Below are 25,207 nucleotides of genomic sequence, written 5' to 3'. Positions count from 1 at the left end.
TTTGATATTACAAATCACATTGTCATAGTACATGAATAATATGATTAAGTATTTATGTTAATATAATTAGATCATATGATTATGTATTAATCCTATATATTTATATTATTCAATATGCAGAATAAAATATAAAATTTTATGTACTTTACCTTATCATAATTTTTTATTTGATTGCTAAGCATTCATAAGAAATTTGAGCTCTGCTCAATCAAAACTTTTGCTTGAGCTTGAGCCTGAGTTTGGACTCTATAAACTAATCGAGTTCGAGCAAGGGCCTTGAGCCTAGCTTGAATTCAAGCCAAGCTCGAAATCACATATTTTTTTGAGTTGAGTTTGAATAAGCCAAACTTGACTCACTTTGGCTAGTTTACATAGGGGTGGCAAAACGGGTAATTGGGTAGACCTGATTAAGACTCACTAAGAACTACTACCTGATTACCCAATACACGAACACAACCCGTTTAGCTAATCGGGTTAACGGGTCTAACACGAAAAATGCCTAGGTAACCCAACACGATCATTTTAACATAACTGGGTAAGGTCAGGTACCCGACCTGACCCGACTAAAAATACCAATATGAAATTATGAATTTGAAGTTAGCAGCCATCACAGTCTCACAGAGATAAATTGAGAAGAAGAAAAAACTAAGCATAAGAAGAAGAATCGAGAGATATAGCCGAGAGGGAGAGAGGGAGAATCGGGAGATAAAGCCGAGAAGGAGAGAGGGAGATATAGCCGAGAGGGAGAGAGGAGAGACAGTCCGTGACTGAGGTGACTCCGGTCGCCAGTTTGGGTGGGGGTGGCGGCAGCTGTGCTAGGGTAGTGCGGCGTCGTAGTGGGGTACTGGGGTGTGACCGTGTGAAGAAAATGTGACTTTGTGTTAGACTTTTAGTGTTTAGGGTTAGTGGGTACCCCAAATAGCTTACACGACACAGTACTCACTCAGTTTTTTTTTTTTTTTTTAAAAAAAAAATTTTAATGTGTGACGGGTATGGCGGGTCGACCCACCAACCATGAATTTAATTGGGTCTTAATCGGGTAGACCCGAACCCGATACTTGCTAACTTCGTGTCGTGTTCATGTCGGGTTCGCTGGTCGTGTCAAAATTGCCGGCCCTAAGTTTACAGCCATATCGCTAAGTCATGAGCTTGTTTACAAGTCTTATGTCTCGTTTAGTACATGGAATGACTATTCAATTAGGAAAATAAATAATTATTATTGAAAACGAGAGAAAGTGGAATGAAATAACTAAAATGACTTCTTGTTGATGCCATTAGATACCTGTCAATTTGAGAGTGCGTTTTTAAAGAAATAATCTGCGTTTTTAAACCAAATCGTAATTTTAAAGTGTTTGGGATTGCGATTTTAAAAATGCAAATTTTAAAATCGTGAAAAAATCTACGATTTTTATAAACTGATTAGAGGGTGCTTATTTGAAAAAGTGTGAATTTAAACTAAAATCATGATTTCGCTTAAAAAAATATTTTGGGCAATCCATGAAACCCCAATTATATACTAATGTTATTCAAACACTCAATTAATAAAAAAATACTTCTTAAAATGTTTTATCAAATGCTTGTATGATTTTAAAAAGAAGCGATTTAAAAAACACAATTTTTAAAAACAATTTTTAAAATCGCACTCAAAACAATTTTTTTTTTTGGAAAAACACTCAAAACAACTTCTGAAAACACTACAAGTCGTCTAGCTCTTGGAACTGAAACACCTGTCGTATTATATACCTTGATTAGAAGTGGCGACCAGCAGTAATGGTGTAGACGCACGCTAAACCCCACGAAAAAAAGAAATTTTCATCAATTTCCCAGTTAGGGCTTATAAAGGGTTTATGTCACTCTCTGTCTCCCTATTTTCCAATCTCCACCTATTTCCCGCCCTTTCCCAAATTTCTCTACGAGGAATAATAATCCTCTTCAGTTCACTTCTTTTGCCTTCTCTTCTAGGGCTTCGATCTTGGCACGGGACCCCTACTTCGCCACCATGGTCTCGCCGAAGCAGCTGCTATCGACAATCGAATCGGCCCTGCTCGGCCCTTCGCCTCCGTCGCCCGGTCAGAGGATCGAGCTGATGCACGCCATTCGCAGCTCTCTCTCCTCCCTCCAGTCCCTCGTCTCCTACCCTGTACTCCTTCGCTTTGTCCAAAACTTTTTATTCTGTTCAACTCTGAGTAATTTGCTCACGCCACGTTTGGTTGCCGAGAAAGTATTAGCAAAAGAAAGTAGGGGAAACAATTTGGAGCTCCAGAGAGGGTTTGAATTGGCCATTTTGGGATTCTGAGCTTTCTACATTGTATTGCTGTGATTTTCTCGGCGACTGAACAGATTGTGTGTGAAATGTTGCTGTAGTTTCTCTGGTTACTGATGTTGTTCTTCTGGTTCATTGTTGCCATGTTTGATTCTTGGTGTTGTAGCCTCCGAAACCCTCGGACCGGGCACAAGTACAGTCAAGGGAAGTTAGGCTTCCAGATTCGCCGCCAATTTCGCTCGACGATCAGGACGTTCAGATTGTAAGTTTGTCTCCTACTCATTTCCGTTTGTTTGCTAAGGAAATGGACGTAAGGAAAACTCGTCTTGTATTTCGCTGCAATTTTCGTCATCAGTGCATGTTTTAGCGTGAATACTTGTACTCTTGCCAATTAATTTATCATTTTGAGGTTTTTTCTTTGTTCTTCCTTGCTCCGTCTGTGGAAGTTTTTTTTTTTTAGTTTCAATAGCTTACGCATGGTACCATTTATGAACATTTGTATCTTACTGAGGTAATGATGATTATGGTCCTACAATATTGGATGCGGCTTAATCTTTATTACATACTTTCTTCATTCATGTTTGGTATTATGCTGAATTACAGGCTTTGAAATTGAGTGATGACCTTCATCTCAATGAAATAGATTGTGTCCGTTTGCTTGTTACGGCAAATCAAGAGGTAAATTTGGGCTGTTATAGTCTGTCTAAAGTTTTCATTTTTTGGTATTATGGTCTCACATCTGTTTTATTTTATCTTATGTTTTTTTATTATATTAATCTAACTTTTACTTATAATTTTTTTTTTAATTTTCTAGTGGAGTTTAATGGGACGAGAGCGATTGGAGATTTTACGCCTTGCAGCAGGACTTTGGTATACTGAAAGAAGAGATCTAATAACAGCACTCTATACACTATTTAGGGTATATCCATTCCCCTGCCTATCCAATTGTCTTTGTACTGTTGATTGCAGGTTGGCCCTTTTTCTTTTCTATGAATTCTTGTACTGTTGCTGCAGGCTGTTGTGCTGGATCAGGGTCTTGAATCTGATACTGTATCAGATGTTCAGAAATATCTGGAAGATCTTATAAATGCTGGGCTTAGACAACGCTTGATTTCTCTTATAAAGGTTTGAACCCTTAACAATGTTTTATTGCATGTCATGCCTACTCAAATGTGAAGTTATTCTTCCCAGCTAATCTTGTTCTTGTAGTGTTGTTAGTCTTGTAGTCGTTGATTTGCTATCATCGAAAAAGTTCTTGTAATTCTAGACATTGATTAATGTTTTTGGTGGTCCACTTATCTGGCCTGTTTTCCATGTTTTCTGATGGACTTGTCCCATTCTTCTATAAGCCGTGGTTCTTATTGATTTATGAAATGTACTACATACCCATATATGTTTTCATACATACTCAGTAACTAAGCTGTATATATATATATATATATATATATACAATCCAACCAGGCTTCTCGCTGCTTGCTTCTAAAAGTTCTGTACCAATGCATAATACTGGAGATGTTTCTCTGGTCAAATTCTTAATGCCTTCTAGATTGCAATTTGTTTAGGTTAACCTAATGTTATCTAGGTCCAACTGGAGCCTATTGTCCTGCAAATTAGATTTTGACATAGGGTTCTATGACGGAATCTTAATCTGAATTTGGTTTGAGTTGGTTAGGTACTTTAGTTCAGATATGGGTCAACGAGCCAACTATGATTCAACCTTTTGTGCATACTTTTATCATGTAGAAATTATGATATTCTAGTTGTTGTATTTTGAATTTCAATAATTGGTCACAAAGTTATTGCTGTAACATGGTAAGCTTGGAATGGGATTGTGGAGTCTCAGCCCACTTAATGAATTCTAAATGACCTTAACTGCTGGTGAACTATCAAATCGTTTATAAAACTCTTTGTGATCATTTCTGCTTTTCAATTTGATATCAGGTTTAGGAGTTGGACGGAATCTGATGTATGCAAACTAAAAATTGATGATCGGATGCTAATCTTTCTTCCATTTTTTTTCTTAAAACTTTTTCTATAAGTTACTTTTCTAGATGTCTGTGGTTCCTTAAACGGAGTTTTATATACAAGTTTTAGATTCTTGAGGGAGCTTACAAGACCTTTGCCATAAGATTTTAGACTCTTCAACCTGCATTATTTGACCTAATTTGAGCTTGGTACTGTAACTCCTACTGAGGTTGGTCGGGCAACTTTCTTTGGAGGCATTGTTTAGTGAAATTGGTTGTATAGCGCTTTTCTTTATGGGTTGAGCTTGGGTTGATCTCTGACTTAAAGCAATCTTGCCTGATTTTTTGATCAATGAGTGCTCCTTATTATGATGGTGTTGAGCATTTCACTTGTTCTTGTTAGAAAGTGTTAGCCGTCAAGGAAGCTAGAGCATAGCTTCTCAAACTGATCACTACTTTTCCTTAAGTTCATTTTGTTTTTACTAATATGAAAAATTTCAGATTATAATGAATAAAGCAGAAATTTCTTCACTCCTACAAGTACCTCTAGAAACATCATTGAAAGATGAAACAACTTATTAATTATTTTGACTTCAATTCTCTGGTCTTGTAAAGCATTATTGAATCCACTAGATAATGCTTTTATGTGATAGTAATACATTCAAATCTTTGAAAAAGGAATTAAGTTTACGCTTCTGTTGAATCCTGTGCTATAAATGGAAAATAAGAAGTATTTTCTGCAGTTGGCCTTAAATCTGTTAACAGGTTCTTTAGCCTTTTTTCATTACTGTGTCCAGCATAATTGTTGTCTGTTTGATTACAGGAACTCAATCGGGAAGAACCAGCTGGTTTGGGTGGGCCCCACTGTGAGCGCTATGTTCTTGATTCTAGAGGTGCTCTTGTTGAGCGGCGAGCTGTGGTTTGTAGGGAAAGACTCATACTTGGACATTGCCTTGTCCTTTCTGTTCTGGTTGTGCGTGCAAGTAAGCTCCAAAGCATTTTGAAGTTGAATACACTATGTCACTACTTGTGTGTTGGACACGTACAAGTGGACTAAACAAGGTTTTGTAGTATAACGATTGTTCCATGATAGCAATTTACAACACATCTTGGTTCAGTGTTGATTATCTTATATTATGCATACATCTTGGAAAAAATAACTTATAGCATATTTATTTGCAACTTTATGCGACTCCCTTGTCCCTATATGTTGGGGCAAATGAGAAAAAAAGGGTCTTTAAATTTCACTTTGTTCGACTTTTGAAGTTAGCCTGGGTATTACCCTTACATGTATTTTTCAAATACACTTATCAAATTTTACTTATAAAAAAAAAAAAGTTAGCCTGTGTAAATATTTTTGAATCCACATGTTTGTTTCCTAATAGCTTATAATTAGCATCTTCTCATTTGTGATGTATCTTCTAGGGAGTGCAATTGTGGTAATCTAGCTCTCCATATTCTAAGCGTCTCATGATTTGTGCTGCCTTTTATTAGATAAATACAAAATAGTCAGAGAAGGTTAAGTGTATATCTTCTTGAGGTAATCAATCACATTTTTTGATGAATAATAATAATAATTATATTGAAATAAAATGGTAAAGCCCTTGTACATGAAAAGTATACGAGAGATCCGAATACCCTAAAGGCTGCTACAATCTATAAATCTACTAGATTCTCTGAGCCAAAATTAGGTACATTTACAATAACCCAGTTCAAAAGAGAACTCAGAAGGGAGGATTTTTGGAAAAGCACATTGGACTTGCTTTCCTCAAAGAGACGCTGATTCTTTTCTCTCTAAATGCTCCACATTAAGAGAGTATGAATAACTTTCCAGGGTGTTCCTGCCCTTGAAATTTTCAGCAATGAAGTAGCTCTAGGACGTTACTAGGCATGACCCTAGAAACCCTGAATATGTTAAGAACCAAGTGCTAGAGATCAACAATATACTCGCAGCGGATGAGAAGATGATTAATAGTTTCCTCATTCTTTTTACATAGGCAACACCAGTTAGCTAGAGAGAAACCCTGCCTTCTAAGGTTATCCACTATGAGGATTCTACCATTTGTAAGAAGAAAGCAATGCAAGGAGGGGCCTTAGTCTTTCAAATATTTTCCACGGGAATGAACTATGCTCAATTGACTGAAACATTGTATAATAGCTCTTTATTGCAAAGCCGTGGCTGCTAGATGGTTTCCATAACATACTATGCACTTCTCCCTGATGAAATTTCGAGGAGTACAATAGATTGAGAAAGGAGTCGAGATTCCAGTTCCCAATCATGGGCTGCCCTAATGAAGCTTGGATTCCAATGGATGGGATTATGTATGAGTCGTGTTCTTTTTGCAGGACTCAAAAGAGAATATTCTCGCAAGCACAGTTGAGTCCTATTCTGTGAACATCGATTGCTTATTAATAAAATAAAATAAAATAAAATAAATGTATATTGCAATATTATAGAAGTCTGGTTGATTTCTATAGATTGAATCCAGGGGTCAACCTCATAAAAATTCTTCTTGGATCCAGGTACGATGTTGTCAAGTATTTCTACCTTAGGTCATTTAACTTGAATCCAACCAGATCAAAAAAAGAGTTGCCGATGTAAAGTATACAGAATACCCTGTTATTACTGGTCAAGTTGAATGGAATTTGTCAACCTGGTAAAAGTTCTTTAAAGATAGGATATTGAACAAGAAAAGTTTAACCCTAAGGATTTTTGTTTCTAAGTTGATCAGCTAGCAGAGCATGTTAGATAGCATTCACTGTAATTTGATTACAAATAAAGTAGCTTGAGTTGAATAAGGTTGTGTTGGGTTTGAATTGAACTTATATTACAGCCTAGAAACTGATCTAATTCAAGTATGTGGATGTATGATATATTATGGAAAAGTGGCCGGATATTATGATATCTGTGATATAACCTATTTTTTTGTGAAATTCTAAGCAAATATATTTCTTCGACAGTCTGTTGGGTTCAAGGGATCGACTGAGTCATTTATTATAGAAATGGTTTCTGACTTGTCATATCAATAGCAAGTTTTGGTTGAAATTACCTTGTTTTATCTAGGCCTGACAATGTATTGATTCTTAAGAGCTTGGCTGGGTTCAGTAGTTCAGCTTGGTTAACTTGATTTAGTTGCAGCTTGTTATAGTTTGTATGAACGGTTTAGACACAAAAGGCGGAAGCTATTATATTATTCAACTTATGTTAACCTAATACAGGCATCCTATTATATAGGATTAGGGAAATACCATAAAGACTAAAATACCCCCAAAACCCTAATGACTCAAACCCTAACTCTTCTAACACTCCCCCTCAAGTTGGAGCATATACATCATATGAATCCAGCTTGGAAGATACAAGTAAACGAAAAACAACTAGAAAACATCTTCTAACACTCCCCCTCAAGCTAGAGCATATACATCATATGAATCCAGCTTGGAAGATACAAGCAAACGAAAAACAACTAGAAAACATATTCTAACACTCCCCCTCAAGCTGGAACAGCTTGGACCACACAAGTTAATTAAATAAAACTTCAATGCCGGTCGAAAACTCGTTGGTAACTTGAACAACCATTTGATCGGTTCTCGCCGAAAAACACCAAGGCCAGTCGGATGCAACGATCACTTGATCGGTTCTCGCCGGAGAATCCAAGGTTGGTCGGATACATCGATCTTGGGATTGGTTCTCGCCGAAAAACACCAAGGCCGGTCGGATGCAACGATCACTTGATCGGTTCTCGCCGGAGAATCCAAGGCCGGTCGGATACATCAATCACAAACAACAAACAAACAACAAATTTTCACATGATTAACCAACAAGATTAGCCGGAAAACAGATACCGGAAAAACAAAAAACTTTGCCGGAGCTTCGCTGGACATACGCCGGAACTTCGTCGGGGCTTCAAAATTGGTCAGAAACACACAGAACAGGCCGGCAATACCTAAAAACAGAAGAAAAACACTGAAAAACAGAACAGAAACAGTCACTTGAGGCTCGCCGGACCATTGCCGGAGTATCGCCGGAACTTGCCGGAGAAGACAGAACACTCCGGCCACTTCAAAAACAGCAACTACAGAATCAATAGAGGGCCACACAGTAACGTTTCAGCACCAAAAGCATCAAATCGTCGGAATATTTTTTTTTTCCCGATGGCCGCTGCAACTTTTCCGGCCACCACAGAACACTCCGGCCACTTCATACAAGATAGAAAACCACCGCAGAACCATCCGGCCAGCATCACAGAACATAAAAAACAAACAAAATATATATATATATTTTTTTCTCACCGGAAGGAGTTCCGGTCACCATAAAACAAGAACAAAACAGCTCTACGGAACACTTTGGAGCTCTTTGAATGTACTGCCCGTGTGGGTTAGCCCACACGGGCAGTGCTGCCACCAAGAAGAAAACTAAACTACCCAAGAATCGAAACAAGCTCTGATACCATGTTATAGTTTGTATGAACGGTTTAGACACAAAAGGCGGAAGCTATTATATTATTCAACTTATGTTAACCTAATACAGGCATCCTATTATATAGGATTAGGGAAATACCATAAAGACTAAAATACCCCTAAAACCCTAATGACTCAAACCCTAACTCTTCTAACAATTGAAAACCCAGAAGCTTAGGAAAAGTCCCTTTGAGCCATGCAAGTATTGTTTACTCCAAGTATGTGGCACTATCAAGATGTAGCTAAGAAGTGTACTTTTTTGTACACATTTTATAAGGAGAAGTGAGGTGGTTTTGGAGGGATTAAAAGTAGTTTATTTGATACGCTCAACTGGTGCCTGTATTAATAATAAAAGGATTTTAGTAAGAAAGAATATGCATTAAAACAGAAGCTCATTTCCATGCAAGTAAGCAATGGTCATGAAGACTGGGAAATGCCATAATGAGATCAATCTATACTCTTTAAGTGTCTATTAGCATGTCTGATGGAGCTAAAGTTAGGTTTTGTGCCTGGTTCTTGATGCCTTGATGTGGTGTATTTGGAGAGCGGAATGCTCGAAGTTTTGACGACCGTGAGAATGGCTTGCTCGATTTGAAGAAGTTGGTGTTACAAACGCTGTATTCATGGAGAGTGGCATGGCATACTTCAATTGCTTCTACTTTTTCTGAATTTCTAGATTTATGTTCTTCTTTCTCTATGGATTAGGGGTACTCTTGTATACTTCATGTGTACATGGGTTGCGCTTCTCTGCGCGTTGTTTGAATATACATTATTTATCAAAAAATGATCAAGAAAATCATGAACACAAAAAATATGAAAACAATTATAGGCAACCATACAACTTATCAAAAAAAAAAAAAAATTATAGGCAACCATACACCATACAATGGTAAAGAGATTTGAAGAAAAAGGCCTTTAAATCCTCCACCGTCCTCTCACACTCTTCAAAACTTCGTCATTGCCTTCTCTCGAAATACACCACATTATGCAAGACAGAATCATCTTCCACACTGCTATACTATGATGTCTACTAAATTGCCCTCTCAACAAGCCAAGAGATACAACAATTGTTGAGGCATGGCCCACTTTATCACAAAAAAAACTGAAAATAGAGTTCCATAAGACACTAGCTGCCTTGCAATGGAGTAATGGATGATCAACAGTTTCCCATGCTTTTTACACATGCAGCTACAACCATCGTTATGATATGTCGCTTTCTTAAATTATCCATAGTGAGGAATTTTCCTAAAGTGGCCATCCAAGTAAAGAAAGCCACTCTTGAGGGAGTCATATGATCTATTTGTTATATATATATTCTATTGGGTCTCGACTCACTTGGAGCTTTCTGGTGGTTTCAATTAGTGGAACGTGAGCTTTGCTAGAGCAACTCATGATTGAGAGGTTGATGTCTTTTCCTTATTCTTCAGGGTCTTGTATTCAACTAGAGTGAGACGGGAAAGTAAAGATAAGCTATGCTGGGTCCCTTCCAAAAGAGGGTTGTTTGATGTTAGATCCCTCGACAATGTCATGGTTAGTTGTGATGGCTTTCGCTTCACTTGGAAGAGTGTTTGGCGGAGTAAGGTTCTTTTGAGGGCGGCCTTTTTTGCTTGGTCGGCGGCCTAGGAAAGATCCTTACCATTGGTCATCTCAGGAAACGTCTTGTCATTGTGGTTGACAAGTGCTACTTGTGTAAAAAGAATGGGAAGTCTATGGACCATATCTTCCATTGTGAGGTTGCTCATGCCATATAAAATGTTTTATTCAGTCGATTTGGGCTATGCCTAGATGAGTAGTCGACTTGTATACTTGTTGGTGGACTTCCACTAGCCCTTGAGTGTTGCCACGTGGAAGATGGTGCTTTTGTACCTTTTATAATGTCTATGGAGAGAAAGAAATGGCAAAAGTTTTGAGGACCGTGAGAGGACTTTGGAGGAGATTAAGTCCTTATTCTTCAATACTTTATATCTTTGGACAACTGTTTTTGTTTCTCTTTTAGTGATTAGTTATCATGATTTTCTTGTTCTTTTACTCCTTCTAACTAGGTGTTTTTCATATATACTTCTTGTGTACCTGGGAGTGCCTCATGCTTTTTATGATATTTTGATTACTTATAAAAAAAAAATGTTCAATTACAGCCAATAAGGGTGATTCAAATGTGATGCAATGAATTTTTTGTGATGTTCACTTAAAAAAATATTCATTTGACGGTTGTGTATCATGTCATGTTTGCAGGTCCAAAGGAGATAAAGGATATATTTTCCAATTTGAAAGATAGTGTTGTTGAACTTAGTCAGAGCAATACAACCTTGAAACATCAGGTATGCGTTCATATTCATGTGGACTGAACGATTTTTAGCTTCTTGTTTGTTCCTCTCAAGTTGGGGGTGAATTGGGGAGGATCCACATCATGGTTAGGATTCTTTTAGAAAAATAAAGATCATAAAATCTGCCTTATCATTCACAAGAAGGAAACTGTCATGTTACCTGAGCTTTTGGCAATAAATGAAAAAGAGAAGAAAAGTTCAAGCAGAAAACTCTATCCAACGTTATTTCAGACTTTAGAGATGGCATCCAAAATTTTTATCTTGATGTTTTTGAACCCTCACTTTCATCCTAAGTAGGAAACCTTGTTACTCAAAATCTGAAGCTACCACGAGAGTGCGATTTCTTGATGATGGTGTACATGGTTTTGATTTTTAAATGAACGCCAAAGAGGTGGGTGGAGTTGAAGGGCTTGAGAGGGATATGAAAATCATTGGCGTCTAGTTTTTCTGAGCTAGTAGAATTGTGGAAATAGATAAATGTTTGGGCGAGAGGGATATGAAAATCATTGGCGTCTAGTGGGAGAGTACGGAGATCCTGTTAAGAATGGAGGGCTGTTATGATGGTGGCAGAAGTCTTTGATTTCTAAATGCACCGTCATATAGCAAGGGTGAGAAGGAAGAGACCTAAATGGCAAGAGAGTATCTGTTTGTATGCCATATGTCTCTTTGTGCTCCTTGAATCGCTGTTTCTTTAATGATATGGCAGATTTTATGCATTTGATCTTTCTTGAGCAATAGTAGGCCTGAACTAGAAACCTCTCCAATTCAACCCAAGTGGAGAGAGAGAATAACACCCCATCCTCCCAAAAACAAACATGCATTTTAAGTATTTATTCATGATGTATTCTGGTTTAATTTTTATTTTGCTTTTAAATGCTTGTGCTGTTTTTCACATACTCTAATTTCTGTCTATGCAGATTACATTTAGTCTTCTTTTTTCTCTTGTCATTGCTTTCGTATCAGATGCCCTGAGTGCAGCACCTGATAAAGCATCTGTTCTCTCCCGTGATGCATCTTTTAGGCATGAATTTCATGAAATTGTAAGATGAGCGATATTGGTGATTTATTTCTACTCAATTTTTATGAACTTTCGTCTGATTCTGAAATTGATATCTATCTTGTGTGCTTAGGTGATGGCTGTTGGAAATGATCCAAATGTTGAGGGCTTTATTGATGGCATTAGACTTGCTTGGGCTGTACATTTGATGTTAATCCTAGATGTAGTTGCTGCGAGGGAGTCTGTTTCAAATGCTTCATCTAATGATCTGGGTTACCTTCATTCGTGCTTGGAAGTCATTTTCTCAAACAATGTTTTCCAGTCTTTACTGGAAAAAGTTCTTCGAACTGCGGCTTACCAGGTTTATTTGGAGTGTCACTTTTTTCCTTGCCCAATTTTTTCAAAATTTTTAACCCCAAGGGGTTGGCCTAGTGGTTGAGGCTTGTGGTCTTAGGGAGTATCACCCCATAGATTCCAAGTTCGAGACTTGCTAGGTGCAAACTCCCCTTTGGGGCCACATCCTTGGTGTAAAAGCCAGCGATTTGCCTTGATCCGTGTAGGGAAACTTCCAAGGGTGTGGTACACGGGTTTGAGGTTTACTCTGTAAGGGTGGTTCCGAAGGGCCCTGCCTTGTTGAAGTTCCCCATCAATTAAAAAAAAAAAAAAATTCAAAATTTTTATTTTCTTCCAAGTATGGTAACCTCACATGCATTTATTCATGATTCAACTACTGATCATAGATTATGTTTCCATGTTTCTACAATTTTGAACTAAAAGATTCTTTGAATTGTAATTCAGGTCTTAAAACTTTTTTCTTCATCTTAGTTCATCTTATCAATATGTAGCTTGATCTTACTGCTCTTTTGTGTATTGTTTATCTAATATATTAATGAAGTTTGCTCCCCGCACCTCCCCCCTCCTTCCCCCCGTTCATGATTATGTTCACTTGTCAATATTATTGATCTTGCACGCAAACCTAACATGGTTCCTCAACGTTTGGTCATTTCAAGTTGGTTCCTCATCGAATCTAAGTCATTTGAGTTTGTGTTTGAGGAGGGGGTTTTGGTCTTAAGGGTTTATGAGAGAAACAGGGGTTTCGTGCATATAGTTTCCTTGGGCAAAGTTAGTGTGATTTGGTTGCTGGCCACCATGGAGGCTCTATGTCTAGCAAAGGGCTCGAAGGAGTTTGTGAAATCTTCTAGGGTGGGTTCTAAAGCCCTCATCGCCAAGCACTGGTTGATTAAATTTGGACGATTTTTGGTTTTCACGGAATATGAAGGTGTTGATCGGAGGGCCTTTATGATCGTACTGGTAGGTAAGGGTGGTAGGGGTTTGTCAAGCTTCGCCCTTGAGCTGCAGAATTTTCTAGAATCTTTTCAGTCGCCCCACGGCGATGGAAGCAAAGTAGTTCATTCAGGGGTAACTTGAGGTGGATACACATTGTCTTGCAAGATTGTGTGTCGATAATGTAGAAGGCCTAGCTCGTATTATGGGATGTAGGGTTTCTCCTCTACCTATGAAGCATTTATGTCGTCCGTTGAGAAGATAGAGTGCCAACCGAGCTCCAATTTCTAAGGGGTGTTTGGAAGTCCGAAATTTACTTATGTTCAACTGATCTCTTTCAGGAAAGTGGTTATGGAGCTATGCTTATGTGAGAGGCTCTGTAGGTATTGATATTGGATTCTAAATATGACAGTTCATAGGGGTGGGTGGTGTTCTAATGATGTTAATGGGTCTTATAGGGTTGGTTTTGGATGGGGGGAGTTTTTTTATTTTTATTTTTGTATATACTAGATTTGAGTTGGCTGACGGTTCCAAGATTAGATTTTAGCATGGTGTGTGGTGTGGGGATCAAACCCTTAAGGTAGTCTTTCCGAAGTTATTCAATATTGTTCTCTTTATGGATGCTTCCATGAGTGGCTCATGACTGGGAGGTGAATTTTTTTGCTTTGTTCTTCAATATGTTGTATTCTACTAGATTGGGACGGGGTGACAATGACAAGCTTTGTTGGACCATTCCAATAGAGTGTTGTTTGATGTCATATTGCTCTATAATGTCTTATTTTCCCATAATTGTATTCATTTCCTTTGGAGGAATAAGGCTACTTTGAGAAGTGGACTTCCTTGTTTGGTTGGCCGCTTTAGAAAAGATCCTTACTATGAATAACTTAAGGAAGTGACATATCATAGTGGTAGATTGCTGTTGCATATGCAAAAAGAGTGGGTGAACCATTGATTATTTTTTACTCAATGACGAGATAACTAGTGTCTTTTGAAACTCTATTTTCGGTCTTTTTGGGTCAGAGTGGGTCATGCCTTGGAGAGTGGTGGATCTCTTCGCTTGTTGGAGAGGGTAATTTGGTAGTCTTCAAAGCGTGGCAATGTGGAAGATGATTTCGTCTTGCTTAATATGGTGTATCTGCAGAGAAATAAATGATCAAGGTTTTAAAGACTGTGGTGGAATTAATTGCCTTTTTCTTCAAAACCCTTTAACATTGGATGGCTACATATGATTGGTTCCATTTTTTTTTTTGATAAGTAAAAGTCATTGTATAAAAAGCGCAAGGGGCGCAACCCATGTACACAGGAAGTATACAATAGAGCCCACTACACGAGCTTTAAACTGAAAAGGACGCACATAAATCTATAAATTCCGTAAGCGTTGAAGCTTGCGAAGAAGACCCCAATATCCTCCAAGAGAAGAGAGTTTGTAGCACCCTTTGCTTCAATGCTGTATTGCCCATTTCATGATCCTCAAAGCTCCGCGCATTCCTTTCTCTCCATAAGGACCACATTACACACAAAGGAGCCATCCTCCAAATGTGCACGGCTGATCGCTTTCCCCTTTGCCCTCTCCAACTTTCCAAACATTCCTTCAAACTCCTCGGCATCACCCACGTTATACCAAATAGCTGGAGTATCATATTCCATACCTCTACAGCAACTTCACAATGCACTAAAAGGTGATCAATAGATTCGCCACTCTTCTTGCACATACAACACCATTCTGTCACAATGATGTTCTTTTTTCGTAGGTTGTCCAATGTTAAGATTTTTCCCATAACCGCCGTCCAAACGAAAAAAGCCACCCTCGGAGGAGCTTTACTCTTCCAAATAAGCTTCCACGAACCATCCACCGGGGCTGGATTTAACTTCACCTTGTAGAAAGACTTCACCTCAAAAATTTTCCTCTTCGAGGGAAACCAACAAATTTTATCTACCCCACCTTGCCTTACCTGTTGTGAATACAGCAATTCGAAGAAACTTGAAACCTCCTCCAATTCCCAATCATGAACAGGTCGAGTAAATCTTACATTCCAATATATAGCTCCATTTATCCTCTCCATATTCTCCTCTACCCATACCTCCTTATCACATGCAATATTGAACAAGGCGGGAAACAAATTCTGCAGAGGTGCCTCCCCACACCACACATCCTGCCAAAACAACACACGAGATCCGGTTCCCACCTCGAATCGTATGTGTTGCTTAAACTCATCCCACCCCCTTCGGATACTTTTCCACAATCCCACCCCATGTGACCCTCCTACCTCCTTGGTACACCAATCACCCCTCATCACCTCATATTTTGTCTCCACTAATTTCCTCCACCATGTATCTCTTTCATGTGCAAATCTCCACAGCCATTTACCCAATAAAGCTTGATTAAATTGTATCAAATTCTTTACCCCTAATCCCCCCGCCTCCATAGGCATGCAAATGTTGGACCAACGGACCAAATGGAATTTGAACTCATCTCCGACACCTCCCCATAGAAAGTCTCTTTGTATTTTTTCGATCCGTTTCGCCACACTCACTGGAATTTGAAACAACGATAAATAGTATGTGGGTATACTAGATAGCGTACTCTTGATCAACGTTAATCTCCCATATTTCTTGTTTTCATGGTTTTCTTGATATTTTCTTTTCTGTTGAGGTGTTTCTCTTGTATACTTCTTGTGTATTTCAGTTGTGTTTTTTTGCGTTTTAATAAATTTTAATTGCATTTGTTTACTTTTGTTTTGAGTTTATTTTGTTTTGCACATCTTTCAAATTCCATACGAGATAATTTGCCTGTTGTTCTTCTGTCAATGAAAGAATCTCTTTGAGTCAGTTTTCAGATGATATGAATTATATTGGGCATTTATGTGTATGGAAATTGAGTTGCCCTGTTTTTATGTGCTAGATTTTCAATTGGAATGGGCTACTGCAGAGAATGATGGCATCTTTGCAGATGTTAAAAATTTAAGACTGCTGTATCCAAGAAGAGCCTGAAATATATATTATATCATGAAATGTGGTGACAACTCTTGGCTCTTTGTTGGTGCTCCCTTTTGTTGATTGGGTTTTGGCTTGAAGTGTTCTTTAGAAAATAGTGGAATTTGACATGCTGTGCAAACACGCCCTTAGCATGTAGTATGTATTTTGATGCTTTGATTATTGAGATGCATTCACTAGTTCTTATGCTAAATTTCTTTGGGATTTTCTGTTTGGTCTGGTTTCATGTCTTCTTTACTATATTTTTGTAATTTTTTCTTTTGGTGTGTGTTTGTTTGAAGATGTTACATCCATTTGCAATCTCATATTTCCTCCCCTTCATAAAGATTTGATTGTTATTTCATGTGTTATAAGTCAATTGATATGAAATTACTTACATTTTTAAGATTGTAGCTTCTTTATTTGTTTCTCATTGTCTGATCTTTAAGGCTGCTGCTTTGGTTTATTGTAATTTGTGTAGAACGATGATGAGGATATGATCTATGTGTACAACGGTTATCTGCACAAGCTAATTTCCTGCTTCTTGTCTCAGCCACTTGCCAGAGACAAGGTCAGTTGAAATGTACTTTTCTTATTCCCTTCCCCCCCCCTCCCTTTTCCCTGTTAAATATATGGCATTCTGCTAAAGTGAAAAGTGAGTGGGTAAAATGTCATAACTCTACCAAAAAGCAGATTTCATCACTAATTTACCTTATCTCTTTGCCAGTTCGTCCTAATAATGTAATAAAGATTCCAACTCACTATGTCCAACTTCTGCTGATTGAACTACCTTTTGGATAATGATGATGATGATGGCCAAACCTTAAATTAATAAATAATATTATGTAATAGAGATTGCATGTTTACTTATCAAAAAAAAAAGAAAAAAAAAGAAGAAAAAACAGAGAAGAGATTGCTGGTTTAATGTAGTGAAGAAGGTTTTAAGTTCGGCATTAGGATTCCAACCTGCAACAGCCACACTTTGCTTTGGGGTTTTTTCTTGGGGGGGGGGAGTGGTTGCTGAGCATGGTAGTTAGACAATGAAGAACCTGTTGTATATTTTAGTTTGAAAATGAAGAAATGTCAGCTTATTGGAAGAATGTCTTCATTATCATTTATTGTCTGCTGGAGGCAGATTTGAGAAGATCTAAAGAGTGTCTTTCACGAAACAGACCCAAACCTGGGACCTAATTAGCCTGGGTCATAATTCACATGGTGCTGCATCACTCTCTCTCACTTGTTTGTGTGTATTTAACTCCCTAGTTATCATTGCTTTTTTTTTCCTGTCATCAAGTGTGTTTTCCTATACTTATGGTTTTGTATACTTCACAGGTGAAAGAATCTAAGGAGAAAGCTATGAGCATTCTTAGTCATTACCATATGGCTGGCTCACATGAGTTTTTGCTTGATGGCAACTTCAATTCTCAACAAGCCGTTGAAACTGGCTCTTTAACATTTGTCTCTCTCTTAGAGTTTGTGAGTGAAATCTATCAGGTTAGTTGGAACTAAATCACTTAGAATTTTCCGTAATATAATATCTTGTTTAATGTATCATAGCAACATATAAAAACGTTAAATGAATATCAAAGATCCTTAACTACAAAAGTTTAATGATTCAACGTTTGGAGTTACTTCTTGTGCTAAGTAAATCTATTTTTTATATTGATCAAACAAATAACATAGCTTGTTAGTTGGGGTGTGAATGCTATATGGATGCAAAATGTACTCCCACTGTCCTATTTTGTTAGTCCTCTATTCTGTTTTGGGATGTTCCAAAATTTTTGTTCACTTTCTAGAAGAATATCACTGTTTGATGACATTACCGTTTTAACCTTGCCTTTTTAAACTAAAAAACTATTTCATTTATAAATAAAAAATAAGGGGTATTTTGGTCATATTGAATCTAAAAGCATGAAATGCTTTGTCCACTTGAAGAGTTGGAGGTATGGAGATCCAACAAACTCGGATGGAGAACTTTTCTTTTTTCTTTTTGGTCCCTGCCCCACCTTTGCTAAATCTTCAATTGAAATGAGATGGAGTTCTTGTGCTTAGTTTATTATGCAATATCTTATTTTGTTATCTGGATCTCTTATTTAATTTAAAGTATTCTTTTAGGATGTGCTGCAGACATCAAACCGTCTATAATTAAATGTTTTGCTAGATAGTTACCTTTTTATTATGCATCTTTTTGTTACATTGCTTCTAATGCTTGTGTTAGTTATAATGACCTCTAAATGCACAATGTTATCAGAAGGAACCAGAGCTCTTGTCTGGCAATGAAGTTTTGTGGACATTTGTAAATTTTGCCGGAGAGGATCATACAAATTTTCAAACACTTGTGGCTTTCTTGAATATGTTGAGTACCTTGGTATGTGAAACATGTTTCTGTGTTGTTCATTATCTTATACTTGAATCATTCTTCATCAAAAATTTGCTATACGTAATTTCATTTTCATATTTGGATGTTACCTTTAGGCTTGTAGTCAAGAAGGAGCTTCAAAGGTTTTTGAGTTGCTTCAGGGGAAGGCATTCCGCTCTGTTGGGTGGAGTACATTGTTTCATTGCTTATCAATCTATGATGAGAAGTTTAAACAGTCCATTCAAACTGCTGGTGCGATGCTACCAGAGTTTCCGGAGGGGGACGCAAAAGCACTTGTTGCATACCTAAATGTTCTTCAAAAGGTTATTGCTTGTTCCATTTACAATTTTGTCAGCCTGTAAATTGTTTTTATTTGTTTGTATATTTCCTTAGACAAGATGGTCTTACAAAGTTGGATTTCTTGGCAATCTGCTTCCTGTAGCTTTATGAACAGTGCCAAAGCTGTTATTTATATCTAGGGGCTGAACATGCTACTCTTCTAAAAATAAAACATATCTTCTATAATTTACTTCTCAAAAAAACTTTCTTTTGACATAATTCATATTTAAAAATTATAATATAACTCATCTAGCCCATGTAAAAATTATCTAATCAACTTTAAAGTTCAATGTATAAAATGAAGGAATAGAAAAGAAAAAAATCAATTAAGCTTACTGTATTTTACTTCCTTTAGCAAATAAAAGTGATCAATCATTATATCCGTTCAATAATTTCCTTAATGTAGAGACCTGTAAGAGAGTTATCCTCCATTTTATTTCAAAGTTCTATTTGAACAATATTTATTGCTGAAAAAGCTAGTTCAATAATTAAATTAAATTATTAAAATAAGAAAATGATAATTTGAACAAAAAAAATGAAAAGATTTTACAAAATTTGAGAAACCATAATCATTTCAAAAGGAAGAATTTATCACCAAGAAACGTTGGTAGAGTAAATCTAAAAAAGAGAACAAAAAAATATAAATGACGAACACCAATTGGAAAAAGTGACAGTTTTATGAGAGTTGTAAATGAAAAGAGCCGCTAGTGGACATGCTCGAGCTCGATTCATTTAGTTAATAAACGAGCTGAACCCGTATAAGCTCATATAACTTTGTTTTTTATTATTATTATTATTATTTTTTTTATAATATTATTTTTAATTTGTAACGAGAACATGTTAAATATTTAAAAAGATAAAAAAAGAATTTTCTTCATAATGTAATAAATATAACTTGAATTATTGTAATATGAGTTTTGATTTTGATATATGTGCATTTGTGTGTGTGTAATGAATGTATATATTTACTATAAGATAAACATATAAACTCGGGATTAGTTTGTTTAAGATTTGAGTTAATTTCTCTAATTACTCAAATAATAAATCTTAGCCATAATTAAATAACTAATAATTAGCATGAATTTTCAAAAAAAAAAAAAAAAAAATCAATCACAACATTACTTATTATATGGAATGAATAAGTTAATTGAGTAGATCATGAACAAACTCGAGCTTGTTCGAAAAATAAATGAATAGAGTTTGAACAGATTATCGAACAGATTTTCCTTCTTTTTTTTTCTAGCTAGTCGTTTCCCTTGTATACCCCCTTTGTACTAGGGTTGCGCCTCTCTGCGCTGTTGATATATAAACATTACTTATCAAAAAAAAAAAAGCTCGAGCTCGGTTCATGTTCGAAAAAAAAAAAAAAAACGAATCGAGCTTGAACATTCAACACTTGGCTCAGCTTGATTACAACCCTAATTTTATGGAAGGACAAGTTACTTGATTGGCTAATTGTTATTAATTTTTGAGGAATAAATTAGAATTCTCGTACAACATTTAAAGTAATAATAAAAAATATATTTATTTATTTAATATGGTGACTTTCATTGATTATTTGTATTTGACAGGTAAGCTTTTCATAATTGACTAAAAATTAAGCACCATCATATGTGAGTGTCTTCTTAATATATTTTAAGGTCAAATATATACATAAAATAATTAGTATAACCTGCAGGGCCACCATGGGAAAGTGGATCGTGTGCAAGGTTGTTATGGAAAACGTATTCCTTGGAATAAGCCAAGCATGGGAATCTCTCATTCCGGGGAATATTATCATATTTTTAGTCAAACTAATGTGAGCATGATACATTCCCAAGCATTCAAACTCTCAAACATCACATTCCAAGAGTCTCGATGCTGGGGGGACTATATTGGATACCCTAAACCAAATGCCACCTTAGAGTCCCATGGTTTTTATTAACTTTCTTCTTACATAGGCTGCATGCTTGCCTTCCTTTTGGTACTTTCCTATGAGATAAATACATGTTAAATCAATTACTTGTTATTTTCTTATCAGTCAACAAATATCATCACTGGGGTCAAATGTATTAGCTTACAATATATAGCTTGATAAACGTTATTTGCAGAGAAAAGCAGTGGAAGGATAAATCAGTAATGAAGAATTTAAGCTGTAAAGGTTTCTTAAAAATTGTTAACTATATGTATCAGATAGATCGGATATTGCGAACGTTTTGGGGGTCTTCATTGACATTGAGGGATGTATTCCTTTTTCTTCTCCTTTTGCCTTGCCGGGACGGGGATTTGGTGAGGAGGTTTTGGGGGTGACCGAAACTGTTTTTAGTTTGTTTAAATTTATTGTTGCTTCTCTCGTAATAACCACCAATTTGTACTCTCTTTGGTTAGGTATTCAATTTTTCACTCATCGACTTGATGATATATACATTACCTTTATCTTCTCCCATCCGATTGAATGGAATAACCGGGTTTTGATGTTGACATGGCTTTTGGCATAGGTTATGGAGAATGGGAACCCCATTGAAAGGAAGAACTGGTTTGCTGATATTGAACCATTATTCAAGCTGCTTGGTTATGAAAATGTGCCTCCATATCTGAAGGTTGACAGTGTGATTTTATGCTGCTTTATTGAAGCATATCCTAGTCCTAGTATATCATTTGCAGCTTCTTTGTCTCTGTTGGAGCTTCAAAGCTGCATGTGAATTTTTCTGCACTGCGTTTGACTCAGTATTTCGCTTGCTATAACAGGGTGCTTTGCGGAATGCAATTGCTACGTTTGTTCGTATCTCTCCAGTCCTAAAAGATACTATTTGGAGCTATCTTGAGCAGTATGATCTACCAGTAGTTGTTGGGAGCAGTGCACAGTCGATGTCAACACAGGTTAGTCGGTTGAAAGGCGTTAATTGTTGTTAAAGTTTATAGCAGCTTGACCATGATAAAACCAAGTAGTTTTATTTGGAACAAGAAACCGAGAGATTATACTTAAAGGACAGTTTACTTACTTCAGAAACATCTTTCTCTTGTTACAATCCTTAATCTTTTACATGTGACAATTATTATTTTTCAGATGGTATTTGCTTTGTGCCTTAGCTAGCCACTTGGAAGTACATCTACTGCATAGATATTTTAACTATTTTACAATGAAAATGTGATGTTTCTATTGTTATAATGATCTTGTAATTTGTGATTTTTACAGGTTTATGATATGCAATTTGAGTTGAACGAAATAGAAGCCAGGAGAGAACAATATCCTTCAACAATATCTTTCCTCAACCTGTTAAATGTTCTTATTGCTGAAGAAAGAGATGTCAGTGATAGAGGGCGTAGGTACTGATCGTTGGTTGCCTTTTAGTTCTGTTGTATTCTAACCTGTTTTGCCAGCATATCCACTCTAATATTGATGGGTTCTTCTCTCTCTCTCTCTGGTAGATTCATCGGCATCTTTAGGTTCATATATGATCACGTTTTTGGGCCATTTCCTCAAAGAGCCTATGCAGATCCTTGCGAGAAATGGCAATTGGTTGTTGCTTGCCTTCAGCATTTCCATATGTGAGTATATCCTACTCCTACAATTCCAATTTTGAATTGTTTGCCTTTGATTTGGGACTTCCACGTATCTTATGTGCTAGTCGCATTTTTTTTTTAAATTTTTTTTTATGCCTTTTTGTTTTTAAATATTCATTAATCATTAACCCTATTTTTTGTATTCATGATTGACATATCTGAGCTGTATTTAAGTCCTGTCCTGGTGTTCAATGTGGAGAATTTATTTTGATTGATTATCGGCATTAAAATTTTGGACTTCATGGAGTATGATCTTGGAGTTACAGTAGAAGGTAGAGAGATTTGAATATCAAGCTCACTTACAATGCAGGATCTTGAGCATGTACGACATCAAAGATGAGGACATCGACAGTGTTGCGGACCTATCACAGTTTTCAACATCAACACAGCAATCTCCACTACAGATGCAGCTTCCTGTTTTGGAGTTGCTTAAAGTATGTGCTTATTATCTTTTGTTTGGTTGTTGACACTACAGATAGAATTTCAAGCAGCACTTTCCTGATTTTTTTTTTCTTGAACTTCTGATAAACTTATGTTGTGGAGTTTGATTATTTGTTGGCATATAAGTTTTGGACTTCATTCTACTTACAATTTTTTATTCCTTAATCAACTTCATTATTCTAATTAATTTACAAAATAGGAGGCATTTTAGGAAGATCAGTATAAGTTTACCTTTCTATTGATAGTCATGCTACTTCAAACTAAGATAAATTGGGACGGAGGATGTAACTATGGCTGAGCATTCGGGTTGCCGCAAAGCAACTGATCTGACCCTACTGACCAGAAACAACCAGGTTTGGTTGGTTTCCAAAGGGTCCCCATTAGTCGGAGGTAGGTGTTGGCAGTACCAACCTTGTTGGGTCGGGTTGGATTTTAAGGGTCGATAAACCTGATCACTTGATTATTATGTAAATGGATATTTTTTAAGTGTTTACATGCCCTTTCAGGAATTATTTGAGATCACACCCCTCAGCCCTACCCCTGCCTTAATCGCAGCTCTCCCTTCTCACCTTTCTTCCCCCTCACTTGCTGGAGGAGATGTCGATCAGTGATGTCCATTGCTGGAAGAAAGAGTGGTCTTAGAGTTCTTGAGGTGGTGGAGTTGAAGGTGTTGAGGTATGAAGCTTTGCTTGAGTCCTTTAATGATGGTCATCAATGTGAGATAGCCATGGGGATCATTGCAAATTGTTGAGAGGTTGGCAGTCGCCATGGAAGAGAGAGAGAATGAGAGGCATTGGGTTTCATGGAGACCACCAAAAAAGAAAAGAAAGAAAGAGATCATTTTTGTCCTTAACTCCAAAAGTCAAAGAAAGCATTGGTTGTCCACTTTTTCTTGATGAATATTCATTAATTTTTTCCTGAGCAAGTTAAGTCTTTAATGTCTGTTTAATTTTAAAAAGTACTTCCTCATTACTTTCTATCTACGATGTGCAAAAGAGTCATTGCATAAGATCGGAATTTTAAGAACAATAATTGATTATGTAGTGGGAAAAAAGTCAGACAAAGGTGAATTTACAATGACACTAGAGCCAGTTGCCTCTACCGGAATTGCTCAATCCTTTTGGGTTGGCTAAAAGTTTTTGAAAATGTTGAGATTTATTAGCTTTACCCCTGCTACTAATAAAAAAATATATAATATATTATAAAATCATGACCAGGTGAGCTTGATGAAAAGGATCAGGTTTTGCAAATCCGAAACATTTTTTCTTGCAGTCTATATACATGATTAAGAGAGGAGAATTCCACTGTATAGAGATTTTTTTTTCTTGCTCAAGGACAAAGAAAAAGAAAAAAAAGAAGGAAATCCTGAATAAAGTATAGTGAGAGAATTCAAATTTGGTAAAGAGAGGATATGAAAGCCCTGCGACTTTCGACATTTCTCTGTGGTGTAGGGCTTCGGATTCATCACGTGTAATGGCGGAGGCAAAAGATCTGTTCATCCCTCAATCTGCTTTCTGGCTGAGGGTGATCGCCTCTACTGAGGGGAGCTCATTGGGGCTGGTGACGTTGATGGGTTTGGTCCTCTTATTCAGGCTGAGCTTGAGCTAGAACTAGGAGTAGAGGGGTATCTTCAACAGGTGGCAAAATCCTGATTACAGATCAATCCTGTCGGGGTTGGTGCAGTTCGGTAGCCAACCAAAGCTGTTGGTCGATAGGAAAATGGCTATCGCCGGCCGTCAGTAGGGACAGAAAACTGACCCCTCAGCCTTAGGAGTAACATTTATGGTGTATATGATGTATAATTTCATGGCATTATACGCCTCATGGATCCTATCTTTATGTTTTATCTCATACAAGCAAATACATAGATACTTTGGTTTCCTTTTATAACACGATGTTTGTATGTTGAACCTGTTCTCTAATTTGAATTACTTTATCAATTTTTTTTATGTTGTACATTTCATTGTACAATTTTAATGAAATTATATGCGCATGTATATACTTCATGTAGGATTTCATGAGTGGAAAAACTGTTTTCCGGAACATCATGGGCATTCTTCTGCCAGGAGTTGATTCCATCATCACTGAACGGACTAGTCAAGTATATGGGCAACTCTTAGAGAAGGCTGTGCAACTTTCCTTGGAAATTATAATCCTTGTCTTGGAGAAGGATTTATTTCTTTCTGATTTCTTGCGCCCTCTATACCAGGTAAATATTTTCTAACTGCTGAAAGTTTGCTTAGCTTCTTCTAAGTGGCTAGG

At 36.9% G+C, this 25,207-nt stretch overlaps 1 protein-coding gene across 3 annotated transcripts in view; it reads left to right on the top strand.

Annotated features, from left to right (window-relative positions):
- Positions 1-1,840: 1,840 nt before the first annotated feature.
- LOC132165363 (nuclear pore complex protein NUP205) overlaps positions 1,841-25,207 on the top strand; it is a 40,297-nt gene continuing 16,930 nt past the window's right edge. The window contains exons 1-19 of one of the 3 annotated variants that reach the window (XM_059575889.1): positions 1,841-2,140; positions 2,430-2,525; positions 2,867-2,941; positions 3,078-3,182; positions 3,278-3,388; positions 5,051-5,210; positions 10,918-11,003; positions 11,927-12,049; positions 12,140-12,367; positions 16,745-16,834; positions 17,596-17,757; positions 18,515-18,631; positions 18,739-18,945; positions 21,439-21,540; positions 21,689-21,820; positions 22,137-22,267; positions 22,370-22,489; positions 22,815-22,938; positions 24,957-25,154. In XM_059575889.1, the coding sequence (XP_059431872.1) occupies positions 2,000-2,140; positions 2,430-2,525; positions 2,867-2,941; positions 3,078-3,182; positions 3,278-3,388; positions 5,051-5,210; positions 10,918-11,003; positions 11,927-12,049; positions 12,140-12,367; positions 16,745-16,834; positions 17,596-17,757; positions 18,515-18,631; positions 18,739-18,945; positions 21,439-21,540; positions 21,689-21,820; positions 22,137-22,267; positions 22,370-22,489; positions 22,815-22,938; positions 24,957-25,154 (2,508 nt within the window). In that variant the 5' untranslated portion in view covers positions 1,841-1,999. The remainder of the gene's footprint in view (positions 2,141-2,429; positions 2,526-2,866; positions 2,942-3,077; positions 3,183-3,277; positions 3,389-5,050; positions 5,211-10,917; positions 11,004-11,926; positions 12,050-12,139; positions 12,368-16,744; positions 16,835-17,595; positions 17,758-18,514; positions 18,632-18,738; positions 18,946-21,438; positions 21,541-21,688; positions 21,821-22,136; positions 22,268-22,369; positions 22,490-22,814; positions 22,939-24,956; positions 25,155-25,207) is intronic. The other 2 variants (XM_059575887.1, XM_059575888.1) reach the window with 2 other exon arrangements.

This window comes from Corylus avellana, chromosome ca11 (assembly GCF_901000735.1).
Source record: "Corylus avellana chromosome ca11, CavTom2PMs-1.0".
Lineage (NCBI taxonomy): Eukaryota > Viridiplantae > Streptophyta > Magnoliopsida > Fagales > Betulaceae > Corylus > Corylus avellana.
The sequence above is the reverse complement of the archived record's forward strand: the minus strand, read 5'-3'. Positions and strand labels throughout refer to the sequence as shown.